Raw genomic sequence first — 19,033 nt, 5'->3', positions numbered from 1 at the left:
AAGAAACAATCGGTCAGGCTCTGGTCACAGCAGGCGCCGAGATACTGTCCGAGGAAGGAAGTCTCTCCCTCCGTGTTAACCATCCAGCTCCAACCACGCATCTGTCCCTTCCTGCTGTGTTGCTTCCTCTTATCAACGGATGTGACAACGTGGGAACCAGCCTTAATAAATGACACTTAGATGTGTGATTTGGGGTACGTGCACGGCGGGTTTTGAAAGGAGCCTGCTGGTGTGTTCTGGCAGTGTAGTCAAGGCGTTTTCCTGCATTTGGACTAGACGGTTGCGTTGTGCTAGCTTCTCAGGCATGTCCGGACTCTGCAATCCCATGGACCGCAGCTGGCCAGGCTCCTCTGTCCGTGGAATTATCCAGGCAGGTATACTGGAGTGGGTTGCCGTTCCCTTCTCCACTGGATGAAATGAGTGGTTTTCACAATGATGTGTGCACGAGCCCCAGGTCTGAGAGCAGATGGGGTTATCTGTTTTGCACTCTGGGCTTCTGACTATCGTTATTTTAAAGCAAGGGTTCCAAAGCTGGGAGGGAGGAAGGAAGAAGAAAAAAAAATCTGAAAGCTGGACTGATCTTCCAGTGTCCACACAGGTAAACACTAGAATGACCTCAAGTAGAAGCATGGAAAGCCGGGACTTAATTCTGGTTTTAAGATGCATTTTAACCATTATTAACCTAATCCTGGATGGCTCAGCGGTAAAGAATCCTCCTGCAGTGCAGGAGATGAAGGAGACAACACAGGCTCAATCCCTGGGTCAGGAAGATCCCCTGGAGTAGGGCTTGGCAAATCTCACGGACAGAGGAACCTGGTAAGCTACAATCCACAGGGTCACAAAGTGCCGACATGACTGAACTGACACACGCACACACAATCTAATCCTAGTTTATTCCTTGAGCATTTTCTAAAGAGAAGCAAACACAGAAACCTTCCATCTGCAGCCACTGAACGGAAGAACTACCCCCCACCCTCCCCCCTCATGTGGCCTTGGGAAGCCACCGTTCCCACCACACCACCCACCCCTGCTCGGCGACTTCCCAGCCAGGGCCCTCCCATCCGACCTTCAGGTATTTTTGCCTTCAGCTCTGCCTACTCCAGCACGAGCTCTCCTACACCCAGTCATTTCTGTGCCGATGCTGTGTCAGGCGCGGACAGATGAAGCACTCCAGGGTGGTTATCACGGACCCAACTTGCTCTAAAACCCTCAGGGACTATAGTTTGGTCCCAGGGAGAGCGTTTCCACATCGCCCGCCACCCCACCAAAGAAATACCAGATTTGAATTAACCATGGCACTGTGGCTGCCAAGGTTTTAACTCATGTGATAGCTAAACAAGAAGGGGAAAAAAAAAAAAAAAAGAACCTAATGAAGAGCTTACTTTGCACAACTAAAAAAGAATGACACCAAACCATTTAAACATGATTTATGTACATTTATGGCTTTATACAATAATAGCAAAGATTGTTCTTGTGTCTGTAAGTACACCAGCATCATCAGGCACTTTTCATTGTATGGGAGCGGGAACGCAGGATCTGCACGCGTACTAAACTCGACTGGCCAAGGGCGGGCGGGTCTGTCTGCGTCCGGATGGGATGAACGTGGCCAGGCCGCCAGGCTGTCACCCTCCTCAGGGAGGAGGCCAAGAGTAATGCTAGGCTGTTTCATCTGCATAAACCACACTGCGTCTTTTACTGAACGATTACTCGGTAATCACTCAGCTGGGGAGAGGGGAGGAGTGGGGTGGGGAGATTGGTAACACATATCCAGCAGCTGAATTAAGTCCAAATCATATACTTTGGGGGAACTGTTTCCATTTTGAGTGTCCTCCTCCTCCTTGGGACGTTCCACTGATTTACTGCTCACTGGGATTTTAATTTAGACTTTGTCAGTTTTTCAAAGCAGACCTTTCCAAGTAACACATCTATCACCTAAATATACTCCATACGTCTATATTACGGAAACAATACTTTATATTTAAAATATCTGAATAGCTCTATAATACAATATGCTTTTAATAACAGTACAAACCAGAGGAAATAAATCAAACAAGGCTGCATAGGTGATATCATTTGCACATTTCACAAAGCAATCATGTACAATAACTGATATACTCATTACTCCAGAAAGTCAGTATTCGTACAGAAAAAGAATTACCAGAGGTCACATAATGTTTGTTTTCAAAACCGACAAGGTGCCTTTCACTGAACTTCACTGTACCCTGGAGAGCTACCCAGGATTCCTGTTAAAATTTCCACATACACACACAAAAGTTGAAGGGAAAAAAAAGATATTTACACAGACTCAAGAGGAAGCAACATCTTTTTAAAAGTCACTCTATGAAGTAGTAAGATTTGAACAGTGATTTTTTTTTTTGGTAGCTAGTTGCCTCATCAGTGAACGATGGGCCTGATGAGGCTCAGTGTGTGCTGGCCTGGGGGGCGGGAAGTGGTGGTCACAGCGGGGAACATGAGAACTGTGGCCCCAATGAGTCCGAGCGCAGGTGCAGGGGGCATCGGTCAGAGGAACCAGGGTTTCTGAAACCAGACTTATTTTGGAGTGGCCAACAATGAAGATGGTTAGAGGGGTGGCTGTTTAATCAATTTTCAAAAGTGTAGAAGTCACTGTGGGAAGCATACAATAGAGCCTGCCTCCTGGAGGAAATCCATCCAGAAAACCTGTGTTCTTGTTAAACGTGGAGGAAAAACCAAGCCAGGAGAGATGCAATTCTTGGGCAAGACAAAGCCAGCGTGATATGGGCTAGGTCAACAGAAGTCAGAGCTTTCCCAAGAAGGCCAGAGGAACACTTTTGTGCACCTGTTCCTTTCATTGTACTGACTCTGGGCATTCCGCACGACTTCAAAACACTGATGGACTAAATGGGATGCAAAGCCAAGTAACTGAGGTCTAATCAGTTACAGGTAACTGGCAAATATTACAACATAATGACCAGAATTATAGTTTGGGTTGCTAAAGGGGAAAGAAACTCTCCAATTCTTAAAGCGATGGCTTTCTAAATAGATTCAAAGGTATAACTTACTGCTCGCCTGTCGGTTTTCAAATTTAGGGCCCGAATTTTTAAGCAAGTGCCAGTCTGTCTGGTAGCCACCTGCACTCATGAACACCAAGCACTTTAACAATCACTCAAGTCCCATTTAAAAATTCCCCCGTTCAACCTCACTTTCCACAGTGCACCAAGTAATCTGCAGGACAGAAGGGGAAGAGGGTTGAAGAGTGAGTATGGACATAATTCTCCAGAAGTACAAAGCCAACTTCTGCCTAGACCAGGAAGAACACAGTGTTACGAGGGAAAACTTTTGCTGAAGTTCAACTCAAAAAGGTTAAGTTGATCAAAACTCGAGCTTGAGAAAGGAGCACTGTTTTGGAGGTTGAGTCGCCCCTTCTGATCTCCAAATACTTTGCAGCCTACCCCCAGGAGTACTTGAAACAAAGCGCATAAAGGCACTGATCAGAAGATTCAATGCCAGGCAGGGATGCCTAGTTCACAAGGACAGCAGAAGCAGACTTCTGTAAAACACATACACAAAAACAAATCAAGTTCTCAATGTGAAACGCAAAATGTCCGTAACTATACACCACTCTCCTGCTAAGGTAAGGCCAGAAATGTTGGGTGTGCAAGTACTAATTATAAGGATTTGAAGATTAGTCAGAAAACATCACCAAGGAGCATCCCCAAGTATACAAACCAGTGAAGCATATATAAAATTAGTACTAGTCCAGTTAGAAATACAAAAGGACAATCACGGACGCTGCTTCAAATGTCTGAGATTCCACAAATTTACAAGCAGACCATGTAACAAAGGTAGACTCGAGTTTTAAGAAAACATTACAGTTCAGTATCTATTCCAAAAATGATCTCAAGTCCCAACAGTAACATCGAAAATCATTTATATGGAAATTAGAACCATTTAAAGTGTTTGTACAAATTTGCAAATAACAAAATAAACAAACGAAGAAGAAAAAAAAAAAAATAGAAAAGACCTGTACAAGGCTGGAGTTTAATCTTTGTTTTTCCCCCCTAAAAGTTTTGATAAGTCCATTAATTCAGCAGATGGACAACAGGCTACTGGTTCTCCTGTGAATTATGGGGTGCCGTGAACAGATGCAGAGCTGTCCAGTGGAGCTGTAGAACGGAGAGCTTGGTTCTCTGTGATTCATCAGTTCAGCAGAACACAGGTAGTACAAAACCAAAGTTTAACTTACCAAGGACATGAGACCATCACAGTATTACAAAAAGAGTATAAACTTTCCTTGGACCAAATGAATAGTAAAAAAAAAAAAAAGCACACAGATACAATTCTGTAGCTACAGCTTATGTACAAAAGTTGAAAGCACACCAGGATCCGAAAGTCTTTTCTGCAATTATATGGTGTAGTGAGTTTGGCACTTCATTGTAATGAAATTTCCAATGGCACAGTCCTTATCTACAGCAGCACATAACCTGCAAACACTGGGCAAACATCCTGCACAGGAAAAGTGTCTTCGCTGCCAAGTCTGACGAAAGGAAAAAAGAAATGCGTTTTGTGTTTTGTTTTGTTTTGTTTTTTTCAAATCAAGAAAGCGAAAAGGTAGGGTGAAGGACATCTTTGGGCTGCTTCTCTCAGTTCCTGCTGTCAGACAATCTGAAGCACTTTTAAGTGTAGCCTAGGAAAAAACACATACACACACACAAGCATTGAAAACAACCAAATGAAAATCAATTCAACTTAACATATTAGGATGACAGACATACTTGGGGCAGGGCTGGGCTTTCTCCAACAGCTCTGAAATCATTCAATGGGAGAAAATCCCACTTTAAAAACCCCTTCAGCATTTGATTTGTATCAAATGTATTCATTTATTGAAGAGTTACTAAGAAGATGCAGCCTTCTGTCAAAAGAAACTCTTTAAAGCCATTAGAGGAAGCTGCCTTATGTTTCAGCTCAGAGGAGAATTTATAAGCTGCAAAAAGGGCAGAGAATGAATGATAAAAGATGCCTCTCCACAAGGGGTGGCCAGCTGACATAAAAATAAAAGAAGTCCCGGCCCTGGAAGATACCAGGCACGTTACTGGGCTCCTCTCTTTAAGCCCTGTTTTCAGAAGGTCTTTCGGTGTCGGGGTGCTCTTACCTGCTCGCTCGCCCACTCTCAGCCTGACACCCAGCTGTGTGTTGTCGTCTTGACACTGTGCGGGAAGCTTTGGTTGGGCAACACGTTGTCAAAGTTAAAATCCAACGTGTCTCCATCCATGAGGTCGTTCCGAATGATGGACTCCATGTCACAGTCCAAGCGCTCGATAAACATGCCGTCCAAGTCACTGGGGAGCTTCTCCTGGTGGAGAACGCCCATCCGGCCATAGCCGTTGCAGCTGCTCACCGAGGAGTAGCCCCCTAGGGCGCTCATCTGCATGGGGTGGGCCAGAGGCACTTGTAAAGCTGTCTTCACCGGGGCCAGGCGGTTCATACCCGAGGTGTGGGGCATGGTGTTTACCGCGTGGGGCAAGCCACGCCCATTGACTGCGGATGTTGACTGAGCGTGTCCGGGGTGGGTGTGGGAGCTGGGGGTCATCATTTTGTTGTGAGAGGCCTGGCCGCCATAGGCCGGCATGACCGAGTTGGGGCCCATCAGCACGTTCTGGCCGAGCACTCGGCTGTTGGCTTGAGCCACCCCCGGATCGACTGGCGTCATGATGTCATTGTGCGGAGGCGAGTCGGACGTCAGCAGCTCCTTCAGGAGTCCCGGCGCACAGTACTGGCTCATGCCTCCGTAACTCGATTTGCTGTCCTGCAGCGTCTGCATGGGCATCTGGGGCAGGGGGCTCATGCTGGACTGGCCGTACGTGTATTTTTGGTAGTTGGGGCTGGGTGAATTCAGACTGGTGCTTGGCGGCGCGAAGGAGTAGCAGGGCGTCTGTTGCATCATGGTGCCCGGTGAGGACTGGGTGGACACGGTTAATGACGTTGGTGACGAGAGGAGGTTGAGGTTATCCAAAAGGTTCTCCATGTTCTCAGGGTTACTGATCTCGGACAGACTGGGCAGAGTAGAAGCCATCTTTGCGGCGGATGGCGGGTACACCATCGAGTGCACGTCCCCGTCTCCCAGGTCGTCCTGCTCCGTCATAATGGGAGAGAGCCTCCCGCTAATGGTACTAGCGTTCGAGCTGGTTCGAGGGCGAAAGGTACTCCAGTTGTCGAAGTCGTCATTGCTGTGAGAGCCAGGGCTTGCGGGCCACTTGGAAAACTGCGATCCCGGGCTGTCCCCAGCACCCTCCTGGCCCGACTGCAGGGATGCTTTTTTCTTGGCAGCTCGGCCTCGGCTCTTAGCAAATTTACTGTTGTTGTCCATGGACGCGGCTCTTCTCCTGGGGGATTTCCCACTCTTGCCTCCCTCTGGATTGAGCATCCACCAGGAGCTTTTTCCAGTTCCTTCATTCTGCACACGGATGAACTTGCTGTGCAGGGACAGATTATGACGAATTGAATTCTGTAAAGCAGAACACCAGGTCAGAAATACAAATACTGCTCTGGCTGGAAGACCCACTATTACACACAGACACGTCTCACGTGGAAGACAAGTCATGTTTTCAAAGTTTATGGTAAGATCTGTACCATCACTACAAGACAGCTCCAATGAGTAAAGTATTATTATATCTTAAAAACAGTATCTGTATTTTAATTTTACAAGGGGAAAAAACTAAACAGGTTTTATTATAAACACTTTCTTTTACATAGCCCTATTTTCCATGGAAATTACAGGACCTGGTTTTTAAACCACTTAGATTTGCGATGCAAATACTACTCCATTAACAGAGTGCTCTCAAAACCCCTATCCGTCCCATCATCCCCTAGAACTCCTGCAAGTTCTCTGCGGACGGTACACGCACCACTTAACACGAAGTGAGAAGTTTTGTGTTACGGGGTCCACGTGATCCCCAACAAGAGAGAAAGGAAGCAGATTATATTCTCAGTCAAGAATCAAAACCCTGAAAACTAGTTAAGACCTACGTTCATTTACATTCTTAAAGTCCATTAGGCAGATATAGGTGAATAGAAGGAAAACGAGGTGGTGCTGGTGGTTATAGAAAGTTGAAATACCAAGGGAAAAAACACTTAAATTCAAGTGCTGTTCGCGACCCTCTCTTCCCAGCTTCTACTCGAGCCAAAAAGCTGCCCTGGGAGGGAAGGAGTGGTGGAAAGGGCAGAGAGCTGGTGGCTTTGGTCCACTGAGTACGGCTCCATGACTAAATCGTGACATATACATCCCCCAGGATGGTTAGGACAGAAAAACCAACTTTGAGCCCCTGGGTAGCTCTGCTACTCACTGGCTACAAACCTTGGGAAGCTGCCTGGCCCCAAGTGCATAGAGTCCCCTTTGTGGCTGGTTCCACGGGTCCAACGAGACAAGGTATGTCCAACATGGTAAATGGTTGGTGGGAAGAAGCTATCAGATCCCACCTTGGCAGGAGGGCACAAGGCACCACCCTTTCTGAGCCCATCCCCCTCCTCCTAGTCACTGGGGTGTGGGTAGGAGCTTAGTGGTATTACAAACAAAAACCTGCAACTCCAAACACACTGTGACGGGAGCCAAAGATGGCACAAGCCCCAGCAGAAGCAGTGGGGCCGGCCTGTAAGGGAGGAAGCCCGAGTGCGACTCCTGTCCTGGGCGAAGCGTGAGACTTGCAGGCACCTGGACAGCCTGCTGTGGACAAGAAGAGGGGCTCCTGGGAAGCAGGGCGCACCCCCGCTGGCTCGGCCCCAGCGCAGGACAGGCACGCAGCAGCCTCTCTCTCTGCGCTCTCAGCGCTCTCCGTCATCAGGCCCCGGAGCAGGTTCCGGGCATCCTGGACTCCAGGAGCAGGACTTAGCGCGTGGCTCCAACACCTCTGGGGCTTCCTCTGCCAACTGGATGCCCTGAGCAAGCCCCTGGGACCCCTGTGGCCCCTTCTCCCCAACCACGAAGCGGCTCTGGCTGGATCTGTGGTCACCCAGAGATGCAGCCACAGCGCCCACATCCTCATCGCCGTGGGACTCCGATGCTTGAGTGCCAGTTGCTGTGCCAGAACAGAGCCTCTGCACGGCAGGACTGGCCGGGGCTCCACGCAAACCATGAGCTCACCATCTCTCTCATTTAAAGGAGATAGAAAACAAAGAAAAAGAAAAAAAATAAATTAATAAATTAAAATCTCCCTTTCTAAAAGGAGACCCAGAAGTCAGAATGAGGCCAGACAGTCAAGGCTGAGAAATCTACATTTCAAAATGCCCTCTGACCCTCTGTCCTACATTCCACGCGAGGATTGCAACACAGCAGCCCTGGGACAGCCCTTCGGCCAGGCCCGGGCAAGCGGGGTCAGTCACAGCCCTGGAAGAAGGCTCCCAGGCTGGATGCTGGGCAGGCATGTGCGTGGGTGGTGGGGCGGGGCGTGGCTTCTGCTGTTCCCAAGACTCTGTCCTCTTTCTTCCCACCTACAGACCTCACCCCAAATCCAGACTGGAGCCCTTGAAAGAGGCCAGGAGCTGCATCTCCCTAATATCCTATTCCATCCCCGTCAGATTCTCCAAACCCTACAGGGAAGGTTTCACTGACACAGACACACTCACACACAGGGGCCCCCCAACCTCTATATTCCTCCACAAAGAAGCAGGCCTGCTCCTGGGGCAGACCTGGAACTGAGTCTGTACAGGCTGGAAATCTGGGCATTTGCACAATATTCCATCATGACTATCTTGTTCTTTAAACACAATAGAAACACAGATAAGCTACGATGGAATCTCTGGAGGAAAGGAAGCTTGACTCCTGTCCCTGTCACGTTTGGTTAATGATGAAGGGGGAAGATCTTCCTAGACAGTGGCTTCCTGGCTTGTCGGTACAGCCTGGGGGGCAGGGGGTGGTGGTGGGGGACACAGCTCTGTGATACATATAATTAGGTCAGATCATTTGTAACTGCAACTGGGGGACACTTCCATTAAAGATGGAATCTTTAAAAAGTTCAGGAAGGGCCAAAAGGTCAGGAAGTATTCACTAACCTGAGCAAGACACACACTGGCTTACTACTCAGACTTACCAAAAATGGGGAGGGGGGCACACAGGGTGTAAGCAATCCCTTACTTATCAAAACATTATGCTACATATTTTCGTAAGAGGGCATTTCAGGTCACTCTTTGAGTAACAGAGCTGTCTCCTAACTTTACCAACAATTAAAAAAATTTTTTCCCCAAACAGGAAAAGGTTTGCTGTGCAGGGCTGGTTACATAAATTCCTGTTTTTCACATAGCCAGCAGGACATTAAAGAAGCTATGATAATCCAATGGGAGGAATTGGAGTGGGAGATGCTGAATAGGTAAAGCTTAAAAAACTACATGTCGGTAGTCATGATGTTGGGCTTCCTGGTGGCTCAGACAGTAAAGAATCTGCCTGCAATGCAGGAGACCAGGGTTCGATCCCTGGCTCAGAAACACCTTGGGCGACAGAGGAAGAGATGATTGGATGGCATCACCGACTCAATGGACATGAGTGTGAGCACGCTCAGGGAGACAGTGAAGGACAGAGCAGGCTGGCGTGCCGCGGTCCATGGGGTTGCGAAGAGTCAGACACGACTGAGCGACTGAACATCCTCAATTCATGATGTGATGTCTGCAAATCTCAGCCGAATGCGGTGGACACAGCAGAGGTGGGGCAAGCGTGGTTCCCTGTGACCTGGGCAGAGAGCCACACGCAGCCAACAGGGCTGCGAGCTTCAACTGGGAACAAGTATCACATGAGGCGAGAGGCAGGGTGTGAAGACAGGACTTGCGCACTGCAAACCGCTCACCCAGATCCTGAACGTTCGCCCGAAACCACCAGAGAGAAGGAGCCCTCAGCAACTCCCCCGCCACTAGCTGTCATCTCCGCCGCACGCGCCCCTCGGCTGCCTACACCCCGACCCTCCGTCACCATCTGTGTGCCTGGCCACCCTGAGCGCCGAGGCGGCAAGCCCATGGGGTACCCCAGCCAGGGTGCCCCGGCTTGCTCACCCTGCTCTGGTGGCTATTTCTAGCTCACGGGTTCATTCCGTGCCCTCTGCAGACCAGATTCCACACCTCTTGAAGGGGAAGGGGTTTGTTTTTTTTTTAATCTCATCCCAAAGCTCATAGAAGACGCCTTACACACAAGATACATTCAATAAACAGCTGCTGACCAACATCCCAAAAACATCACAGGGAAGGTGTCATGCCATCCACCTCTTTTCTCTGTCCATTCGTGCACCGCTTCATGCCAAGTAACTTTCATTAACACTGGGGCTGATTTATGCTGGGCGCAGTGAGGGACGTCAGAAGGAGCTACTCACAGAGTCTGCCTTCTGGGTGTTCTATGATCTACCTGGGGAAGGAACCAGTCCACCTAACTACATGGCCACTCAGGACAGGAAATGTACAAAGGACTGTCCAGGAGCCTTGATGTTTTCCTGCCAAAGGTCACCACTCCCACCCCACCCTGCCACTTCTGTCTCAGCCCAACTGTCTCTTTCTTCTGAAAGCATTTCCCGAGAACCCCATCCCGTTCTGCAGCTAACACAGGGCCTGGTTTGCTCACCACAAGCACAACTCTGCTCTGCCTGGCTTCCCACAACCCTGTGAGCTCCAGGAGCTTGGAGACCTGGGCTGTCTTCTTGGTCACTGTTCTCTCACAGCTCTAGCACCGAAGCATCTATTGGGTAGATGAACAGATCTTACATTTACAGGCGATTTTCAAGATTAAATGAGATAAGAGACGCCCTTAGCTCAACTGATATCAGCCGTGGTTTTGATTAGGATAATGGCTGTGTTTCAGCAACTCATACGTATTACAAACATCGGTCTCATTCTCATTATTCCTTTATAACTATATTATTATAATAATTAAATTATTCTTTTATAATGAGAATAAGACCACCACCTCTCAGCCACCACTGTTCACCCCAATTTCTGCTGGGCATTCTAAGACTACTCTGGTCTTTGTGTTCAACCAAAAACAAAGCCAGCAACTTAAAGATGAATACATCCTACTCAGGACCCCCTGGGCCTTCATGTTTTACACCTGGATTTTACTTTAGCACTTACAAACTGCTTTCAATACATTATGTCTCATTCTGTTCTTGGAAGAGGCCAGTAAGGCAGATTATTATTGGCCCCATTTTGAAAATGGGAGCTCTGAGGCTCAGAAAAAGAATCTCCTGCAAAGTGTCTCTGCATGCAACACCACTGCCGGCTGGAAAAACCATGTTTTGGCTTCACCATCATTAAGAAGAATCACAGGAACATATTTACTTAAGACTGAGGTTACCTGTGTGCATCCTTAAGGGAGTGGAAATAATTCTGTTTACTAGTTTAGAAAGCTCGTTTTCTGCCTCAACGGCTAATAAATTTACAAAATATGATTTGTTTTTAATCCTAACTGGCTACTCTTCGTGGCAGGAAACCAGAGCAGCTGAAGTGTGAATTTCAGACGTGAGTGTTGCCTCGGGGAAAGCACGTGCAAAGAGGCTGTGGGAACCCACAAGGAGAATGGAAAGACCCTCAGAGGCCCCACAGCTCAGAACTGCCCATCGCCCTGCGAGAGGGTGGATGTGAGCAACAGTTGGCCAGCCAGACAAGAGAACCTCAAACCCAGACGCTGGGACACATGACTAAATGGACTTGTTGTTCCAGAAATTCTAGAAATTCTTTCAGAAACGCGAGACACACTAGACTTTTCCCAGAGTGTTTTATCAAACCCCTGTGAACTCTGTTGCGATGGCTTCGTAGGCTCCCGGCGTGGACGTGGCCCCTCCTCCTGCTTCCTCGCTTTTTACACATCCCTTCCTGCACTTCCAGGAGTGAAAACAAACTGAGGAGAAAGTAGGAGTAATCTCTGTTCAGCAGAGTTCCCGTCAGAGGTGCTAATAAAACAACAACTCTGTAAAGTAATGCATGGTGCTTGCAAACAGAAGGAAACGTGACCTTTTTGCCCGTCCTTTTTTACAGGTGATGATGAGGCGTGTGTTGCCAATCGAAGCATGTACATTCAATTTTGGAAAGTGCTGCAATGGTGGATCTGCTGTGGAGAGCTTGACCTACTACACGTGTTAATGCTGGGCTCCGGCACCCAGCGCTTCTTCTGGAAAGATGGTTTCACCTCCCCGAAACCTGTCCTTCTCACCCGCAATCAGTGGCCCCCAGTCTGCGCTAGGATTCGCGCTTCCCCGGGAACTTTTGTGGACAGAGGCCTCACAGCCTCATTAAACTTGTGAACCGGAAAGTCCTGGGAAGGTCACCTGTCCTCACACCCTTATTTTGTATTAGGGAAAATAGAGTTCCGAAAGATTAAAATGCAGATGGAAAGCTCATTTACAAACGGCAGGAACCACGTGGTGCAGAAGCCCTAGAAGAACCACAAAATCAGAGTCAAGGACACGCAATGACCCTCCCCCAGACCAAACCAATCTCAGCTACATATTCTCCAATGGCTATAGGTGCACATTTAGCTCCAAAAGCAGCTTTCTCTCTGACTCAAATCATTTCAAAGGAAGGAAAATATGACTACATGACATCAGCTTCTACTGAAAAAAAAAAAAAAGCATATGGCAGACTATGCTCTCATGTGAAGCGGAACCAAAAAGGCAAATGTAACATCTCAGGAGAAGTTCCAGGTTTTCAGGGGGCAGTGGGGAGGCAGACTCCAAGGCCGGACCATGGGCTCCTGGCCTCCCCACGTCCTGACACCCGTGACACAGCACCGCTGTGACACAGGATCGCTGGGGACGGAAGGGCATCCTCTCCACGGAGAGCGCTCAAAGAATCACCTGGCACAAAGCGGGGAAGTGAAGGTTGGCTACTTTGTGATAGGAAGTAAAGGGATGTATAAACAGGAATTTTTTGGCCATCATGAATGGTTACAACTTGATTAAAAACCATTCATCACAGACTTCCTGTTCAACAAGGCAGCCAGCCTTCCTGAGGCTGTTTCCATGTCCTTGCAACCGAGCTGCAACCCTTCTTTGACACAGAAATCATTCTCGCCCCTTAAGAGGACTTTAAATGCAGAGATCTGGGTCGTTTAGCTAGTGTGCCCGGTCAGCTTTGGGGGTGATCCCTGTCAGAACCTGTGTCGTCCACAAGGCTGTTCAAGGAGAGAGGCGTGCACGCCACCGGCGGATGAACAGCTTGTATTCGGGATGGCAAACAGGAGAGGGCAACTCGCTTCCTCGTCTCTTCCCACACTGGCCAAGGAGGAAGCCTTGCAACAGAGAACCAGGCGATGCTCCACAACTGGCCTGATCCTTAATAAGCTCGTATTCGCCAGAAGCCTCAGCGTTTCAGGGTAAATCTTCAGCCACTATTGTCAGATATTGAGGACTTAAGGAAAAATCTTCGGGATGGAACAGAAATTTTACTTGATGATATTAAAACTATGCCAAGCTTTGGCTCCTCCGAAGGTTGTAATTACAAAGAAGCACCGTGTTTCCCCGTGCTGTGCCCTAAAGGGAAACTGTGTGTCAGAAAGCTGTATTTCATGAAAGGAAGGGCACAGCCCTTGATTTTCAGGAGGTGAAGACCCATGCCATGCCATGTCCTGCATTCTACACACAAGCAGAAGCCACGAACTCCAAGAGGCAAAGCCCCAACAGCCCAGGTGAGCTCGGAGCCTCAGAGGCAGGCACCTCCCTCTGTTCCAGATGCCGAAGCATGCACCTGAACCCCCCTGTCCAGGTGCAGTCTCCACAGGAGCGGCTGACGTGGAGCCCTGCTTAAGCAAAGCCTGGAAAACAGAAACCACCTCCCACAGTCACACGCTTGGGCCGGAGGTTGCCATGGGAGCCAATAAGGCCGACTGTCAGGTGAATGTCATCACCCCTGGATAACAAGGTCCCGGGGGTGGATATACAGAGACTAACTTTCATTTAGCTAAAACTCTCTTAAATACCTCAAAAAGGGGGGTTGGGTGGGGAGAGGATGTGTCGGCTACTAAGGATTTCAAAGTAGAGCTGGTTTCTCCTGGGATTCATTTAGTTCCAGTGCGGCAAGCAGGCAGCCCCGGCCCTTTAACCCACTCATTGCTTCCCCAGGGAGGCACAGAGGCCGGAGGGCACTGCCAAGTCCATGGGGGGGAACCACCACTCCCCACTTTGCCTGTCGGCTGACCTGAAGGACCCCTTCCTTTCTGAAAGGTCTTTTTAGTTAACTACCCAGAATAGGGAGTTTTTTGGGTTTTGTTTTTTTTTTTGCTGCTCTTGCCTAACGACTGCTTCAAACACATAAGGCCCTACCAGAACGGAATATTAAGAGGAAACTCATTTGTTGAAGCGATTTTTCCATTTGCCTAATGAAAGTCTTTGTCTATTTTATAGGCCGTACGATTTTTCGAATCTGCAATGGCTCTATAAACACACTGCTTTACAAATGCAATTAACTACCTTACGTATTTGGCTACCAGAATGAGGCAAAACAAAGTCAAAACCAAAAAAACAAAGAATAATTAGGATTTACTTACTCTCTTCTGGTGAGGAATTTAAATCGAGCATACAGTGAAACTTCACATATAGCATGAGTTTGATCCATCTTAAATTCTTCTAAAGAGAACTTAGTGAATTTCAAAGTATTTGGTCAAAGTTAGTGATGAGCCCATTAAACCTGTTCAAGCAAATGTTTATCCAAGGTGTGCACCTAAACTGCTTACAAGAACCAACAAAAAGCTTTATGAATGCAAAGGCAATATGTTGAAACTTGGGACAGATTAGAATCTGCAGGATAATATCCCACCGATAGGATGTACTGTCTTTAATTGCCTTTTACCCTAAATATTGTTAATATGTTCGCTGTCTAGAAAATGCTAGGAAAAGATGAATCCACTGAATGCATAATCTACTTACGAAGAACTGGTACGCACAGTAAACGGAATTACAAAGTACAAAATCTACGTTTATATGGATTTTTTTTTTCTATTTTGGAATTCAAATATGATAAATCTAGATTGCAAAAGGAACAGCAAGTTGCAATAAAATACGCCACTCTGACTCACACATTATTTGCAGTGGAGCGTTTTCTTGGTTATACGGAATCTTGAAACCAGCTTTCGGCCATCATTCTGGCTAAGGAATAAAGCAACAGTGATTTCTTAAGTGCACATTGTTGTGGGGCCACCCCCAAAAAACTCTTCAGAGCTTGTCCCAACTCAAATAGTTACAAATATTCACTGACTGACCCAATATGAGCAAAAACACTGGGCCCATTTACTTTTAAGATAAAGCAAAATTCCACCCACCACTGGAGACTGGGCTAGCCAGAGCGGTCCCCATGCCCTGCAGACAGCAGGGATCCACCTCAGTGAACAGGCCACAGCCCTACTCCCCACACCTTCCTTCTTTCCAACAAGAAAGGCTTCGTCAGCACCAGGAGGACCCATGCCAGTTCAGAGACCCCAAGCTGCTGCTGCTGCTGCTAGGTCGCGTCAGTCATGTCCAACTCAGTGCGACCCCATAGACGGCAGCCCACCAGGCTCCCCCGTCCCTGGGATTCTCCAGGCAAGAACACCGGAGTAGGTTGCCACTTCCTTCATGCATGCATGCATGCTAATTTGCTTCAGTTGTCTCCGACTCTGCACGACCCCATGGACAGCAGCCCACCAGGCTCCTCCGCCCACAGGATTCTCTAGGCAAGAACACTGGAGTGGGCTGCCATTTCCTTCTCCAAGAGACCCCATTAGAACCCCCAAAACACATCAGAAATGCAGCTTTCAGTTAAGTTACCTAAGTGCCTACATATACGGGTCCCTCGGGGCCTTTCATAATGTGTCCAGCCCCAAAGCCGCACCTTCTCAGCAGCACAGCTTGTCCGTGCACGAGGCCCACACCCAACCTGAGCACCATCAGTCCAAGGTGCTCCCGCTGCAACATGGTGCCGCTCATGTCTGTCACCTATGCTGTGAACAGCATCTTCACCTCGGAAAACTGTGCATCAACTGAGCAGAGAAGAAGCCCGAGAAGCGGTCCCCTCACTTCTGAACAGTCACTGACACTCCACCAGAAGCAACACATTTATTAAGGGATGCCCACAAGGACCCACAGCCTAAATCAGGCCTCAGGTCAAGATTAAGGCCACCTCTGGGAGAACGTGCTTCACCAAGACCTTCCTGGGCTCAGGGGACTGGAAGGCTCCACACTGAGTCTGCCCCGGAACCTGATTTAGATGACCTGCGGACATCCTACTAGGACTTCTATGGATTCCATTACTTTCGAGCTTAGCCTGAGTTAGGCTGGTCCATATTCCAGAGAGAAGACAGAAAGAAAGTCAAGCAGGACAAAGTGAAGTGAAAAGTGAAAGTCGCTCGGTCGTGTCCGACTCTTTGCAACCCCAAGGACTCTCCATGGGGTCCCAAAGAGTTGGCCACCACTGAGCAACTGAACTGAACTGGACTATACAGTCCATGGAATTCTCCAGGCCAGAATACTGGAGTGGGTAGCCTTTCCCTTCTCCAGGGGATCTCAACCCAGGGATCAAAGCCAGGTCTCCCACATTGCAGGCAGATTCTCTACCAGCTGAATCACAAGGGAAACCCAAGTAGGACAAAAAGGATCCCCAGCTGAGTGATTGCAAACCTTGCCCATCTGGAAACCTCTCCTTGTATTAAACCTTTTACTCTCACTGCAGTTTGAACTCATAACCTCTTTAGAAACATGAATGACGAAGCCAAGAATTGAAAGCATAAGACTATGTTTACAAACCTCCAAAGACAAAACCTCACAGCCACTTTTGAATATCATTTTTAGGAGGTGGTGATCTCTTCAAATACCCTGGCTACACATATCCATTGTTCTGGGTGGAGAAAGCAAGGAGAGAATTTTGAACAGTTAAGCTCAATCTTAAACACTAGAGGGAAATGGACAAAGGAAGAATGAATAAATGATTGTATGAACTGTTTCTAAGGTTAAGTCAAACCAATGGAGAATGAAAACTTCTCGTCCAAGCCCAAAGTCTGTGGTGGTACACCTTAAACTCCTCTTCGGAACTTTAGTGCTCACTGTTTTCAATTTTATCTCTTTGAATTTTGCCCAAAATGGAACTGTGAATAGCAACCATTGTGGCTAGAATCTTGCATAGGGCACAAATGTTTTGAATCTCTTCTGAGCTACTGCATTCAAGTATATTCTGCATCACTGCTACAATTCACCACAGAATGTTAGTACATTTGGGATGCCTTTCCTCCACTTTGTTAAAACCATGCATTTGCCAAAATGGTTCAGTATTAGGATCTTCGCAGAAGAGTAAAGGTTTATACTCATGTCCAAGTTAGGCCGTTTCTTCTGCATATGAATCTGAGCCACATAGATGACGCCCTATACTTTACCGTCATATAACCCAAAGAAGCATGGTGGAAATGTAGTGACAGCACGTTGGGAGAACAGAATATTTATTATTAAAAATGTGAAAGATGCTAAAAATTTCAATTTCTAGAAATCTTTGATCACCTAAAACAAAAGCAAGATTTTCTGGATGTTGTTGGGCCCATTATTAAACACTTAAACTATGAGCAGTGAGGTAAGTCTAATTTCAATTCCTCTCACTTTGTTCTAAACAACAGGTAGTGTCTTTGATATTAGTTTATTTCCTTTCTTTTTTTAAAATTACTTGGAAAACTAATTTGAGACAAATTCTGACAACCTAGTTAAGACTGTTAGTGAGATTAGAATTTTAAGCGGGTGAACTAAGTTTGAAACACTCATTCTTCACTGTAGCTCTAAGCCCAAAGGTAAGAAGTTTCATATTTTAACCATTTTTAGAGTCCATGACACATTTCTATCAAACAGTTAATGAAGACAGGCTCCAATACATTGGGCAACTATTTTGGCCATAAATTAAGCAGGAGTAGCATGCAGTTTTAGAACAAAATATTTTCTTTACAAGAGTCTTCAAGGTTGGGTTATTTGTAGTTCTATTTAATTACACAGACACCCGACTGTTTCAAAAGGACCCCAAGGTCAGTCAGGGCTGGAGCAGGATGTGTCCAGTCAGCTCTGCCCCAGTGGATACCAGAGCAGTTTTGCTCTTGGAGGGATGGAGGGGCCAGGGTACAATGGATATCACAGGACCCGAATTAGTCATTTTTATTGGAAATACAAATGGAAGATAAACTCTTACCTTTATTTTAATCATTTAAAACTCCATCCAAAATTTATCAAGAAATCAAGCAAAGCTTAGTTGAAGTAGGTCTACTGCAAACTATTTAAATCCAGACAACCTCAGAAATTAACATTTGTATTTCCGTATCAGTAACATAAATCAGGGTCTTCTACAATGATATTTTCATTCAACAAGTACTTATTGGGCCTCTACTGTATACTAGGTACATGGAAAAGCAAAGCAACATCTGCCTCCCAGGCTGACAAAGGGAAGGAGGCACATGCTCAAAACAAGGAAGGAAAGACCCTAACCTGGAGCTGGGGCATGAAGAAAGGCAGGAGTCAGACCTCTGGATAAAAGAGAAGGGAGTTCTCGACCTGAGTGCAGAAACGAATAAAAGGTGATGGGTATACTATGTAACAGCCTCCCAGGTGGCTCAGTGGTAGAGAACCCACCTGCCAATGCAGGAGACAGGAGTTCAACCCCTGGTTTGGGAAGATCCCCTGGAGAAGGAAACGGCAACCCACTCTGTATTCTTGCCTGGAGAATCCCATGGACAGAGGCGCCTGGCAGGCTGCAGCCCACGGGGTCACAAGAGTTGGACATGACTTAGCAACTAAACCAGCACCACCACACTATAGAACGGGTTCTGAAACCCAAGAAAGCTGGATTCAAATCCAAACCTGAACAATCCTGGGCAAGCGACTACAAGCTAACAGTAAGTTTTATCTTACTGAATCACAGTACTAAAATGCTCAGTGTGTAGAGAAGTTTGTGAAAAGCACTAAAAACGTGTCTGGAAGAGAAAGAAGGGGTAAGCGTGGCCGTATTTGAGTTCAGATGCCGAAAGAGGGGGAAACAAGATGGGAGGGGACTTTTATTAATAAAAACGAGCTAGGAGCTGGGGTTTCATCCCACATGC

General features: G+C 47.2%; 1 protein-coding gene across 1 annotated transcript in view; it reads right to left on the bottom strand.

Moving 5' to 3' along the window:
- Positions 1–1,424: 1,424 nt before the first annotated feature.
- The window catches only part of FOXO1 (forkhead box O1), a 92,087-nt gene continuing 74,478 nt past the window's right edge, over positions 1,425–19,033 (bottom strand). The window contains exons 2-3 of the mRNA XM_052649891.1: positions 5,132–6,484; positions 1,425–4,666 (exon numbers count right to left, since the gene is read on the bottom strand). Coding sequence (XP_052505851.1) covers positions 5,150–6,484 — 1,335 coding nt within the window. The 3' untranslated portion in view covers positions 1,425–4,666; positions 5,132–5,149. The remainder of the gene's footprint in view (positions 4,667–5,131; positions 6,485–19,033) is intronic.

The sequence above is a fragment of the Budorcas taxicolor genome, chromosome 12 (assembly GCF_023091745.1).
Source record: "Budorcas taxicolor isolate Tak-1 chromosome 12, Takin1.1, whole genome shotgun sequence".
Taxonomy (NCBI): Eukaryota; Metazoa; Chordata; class Mammalia; order Artiodactyla; family Bovidae; genus Budorcas; species Budorcas taxicolor.
The sequence above is the reverse complement of the archived record's forward strand: the minus strand, read 5'-3'. Positions and strand labels throughout refer to the sequence as shown.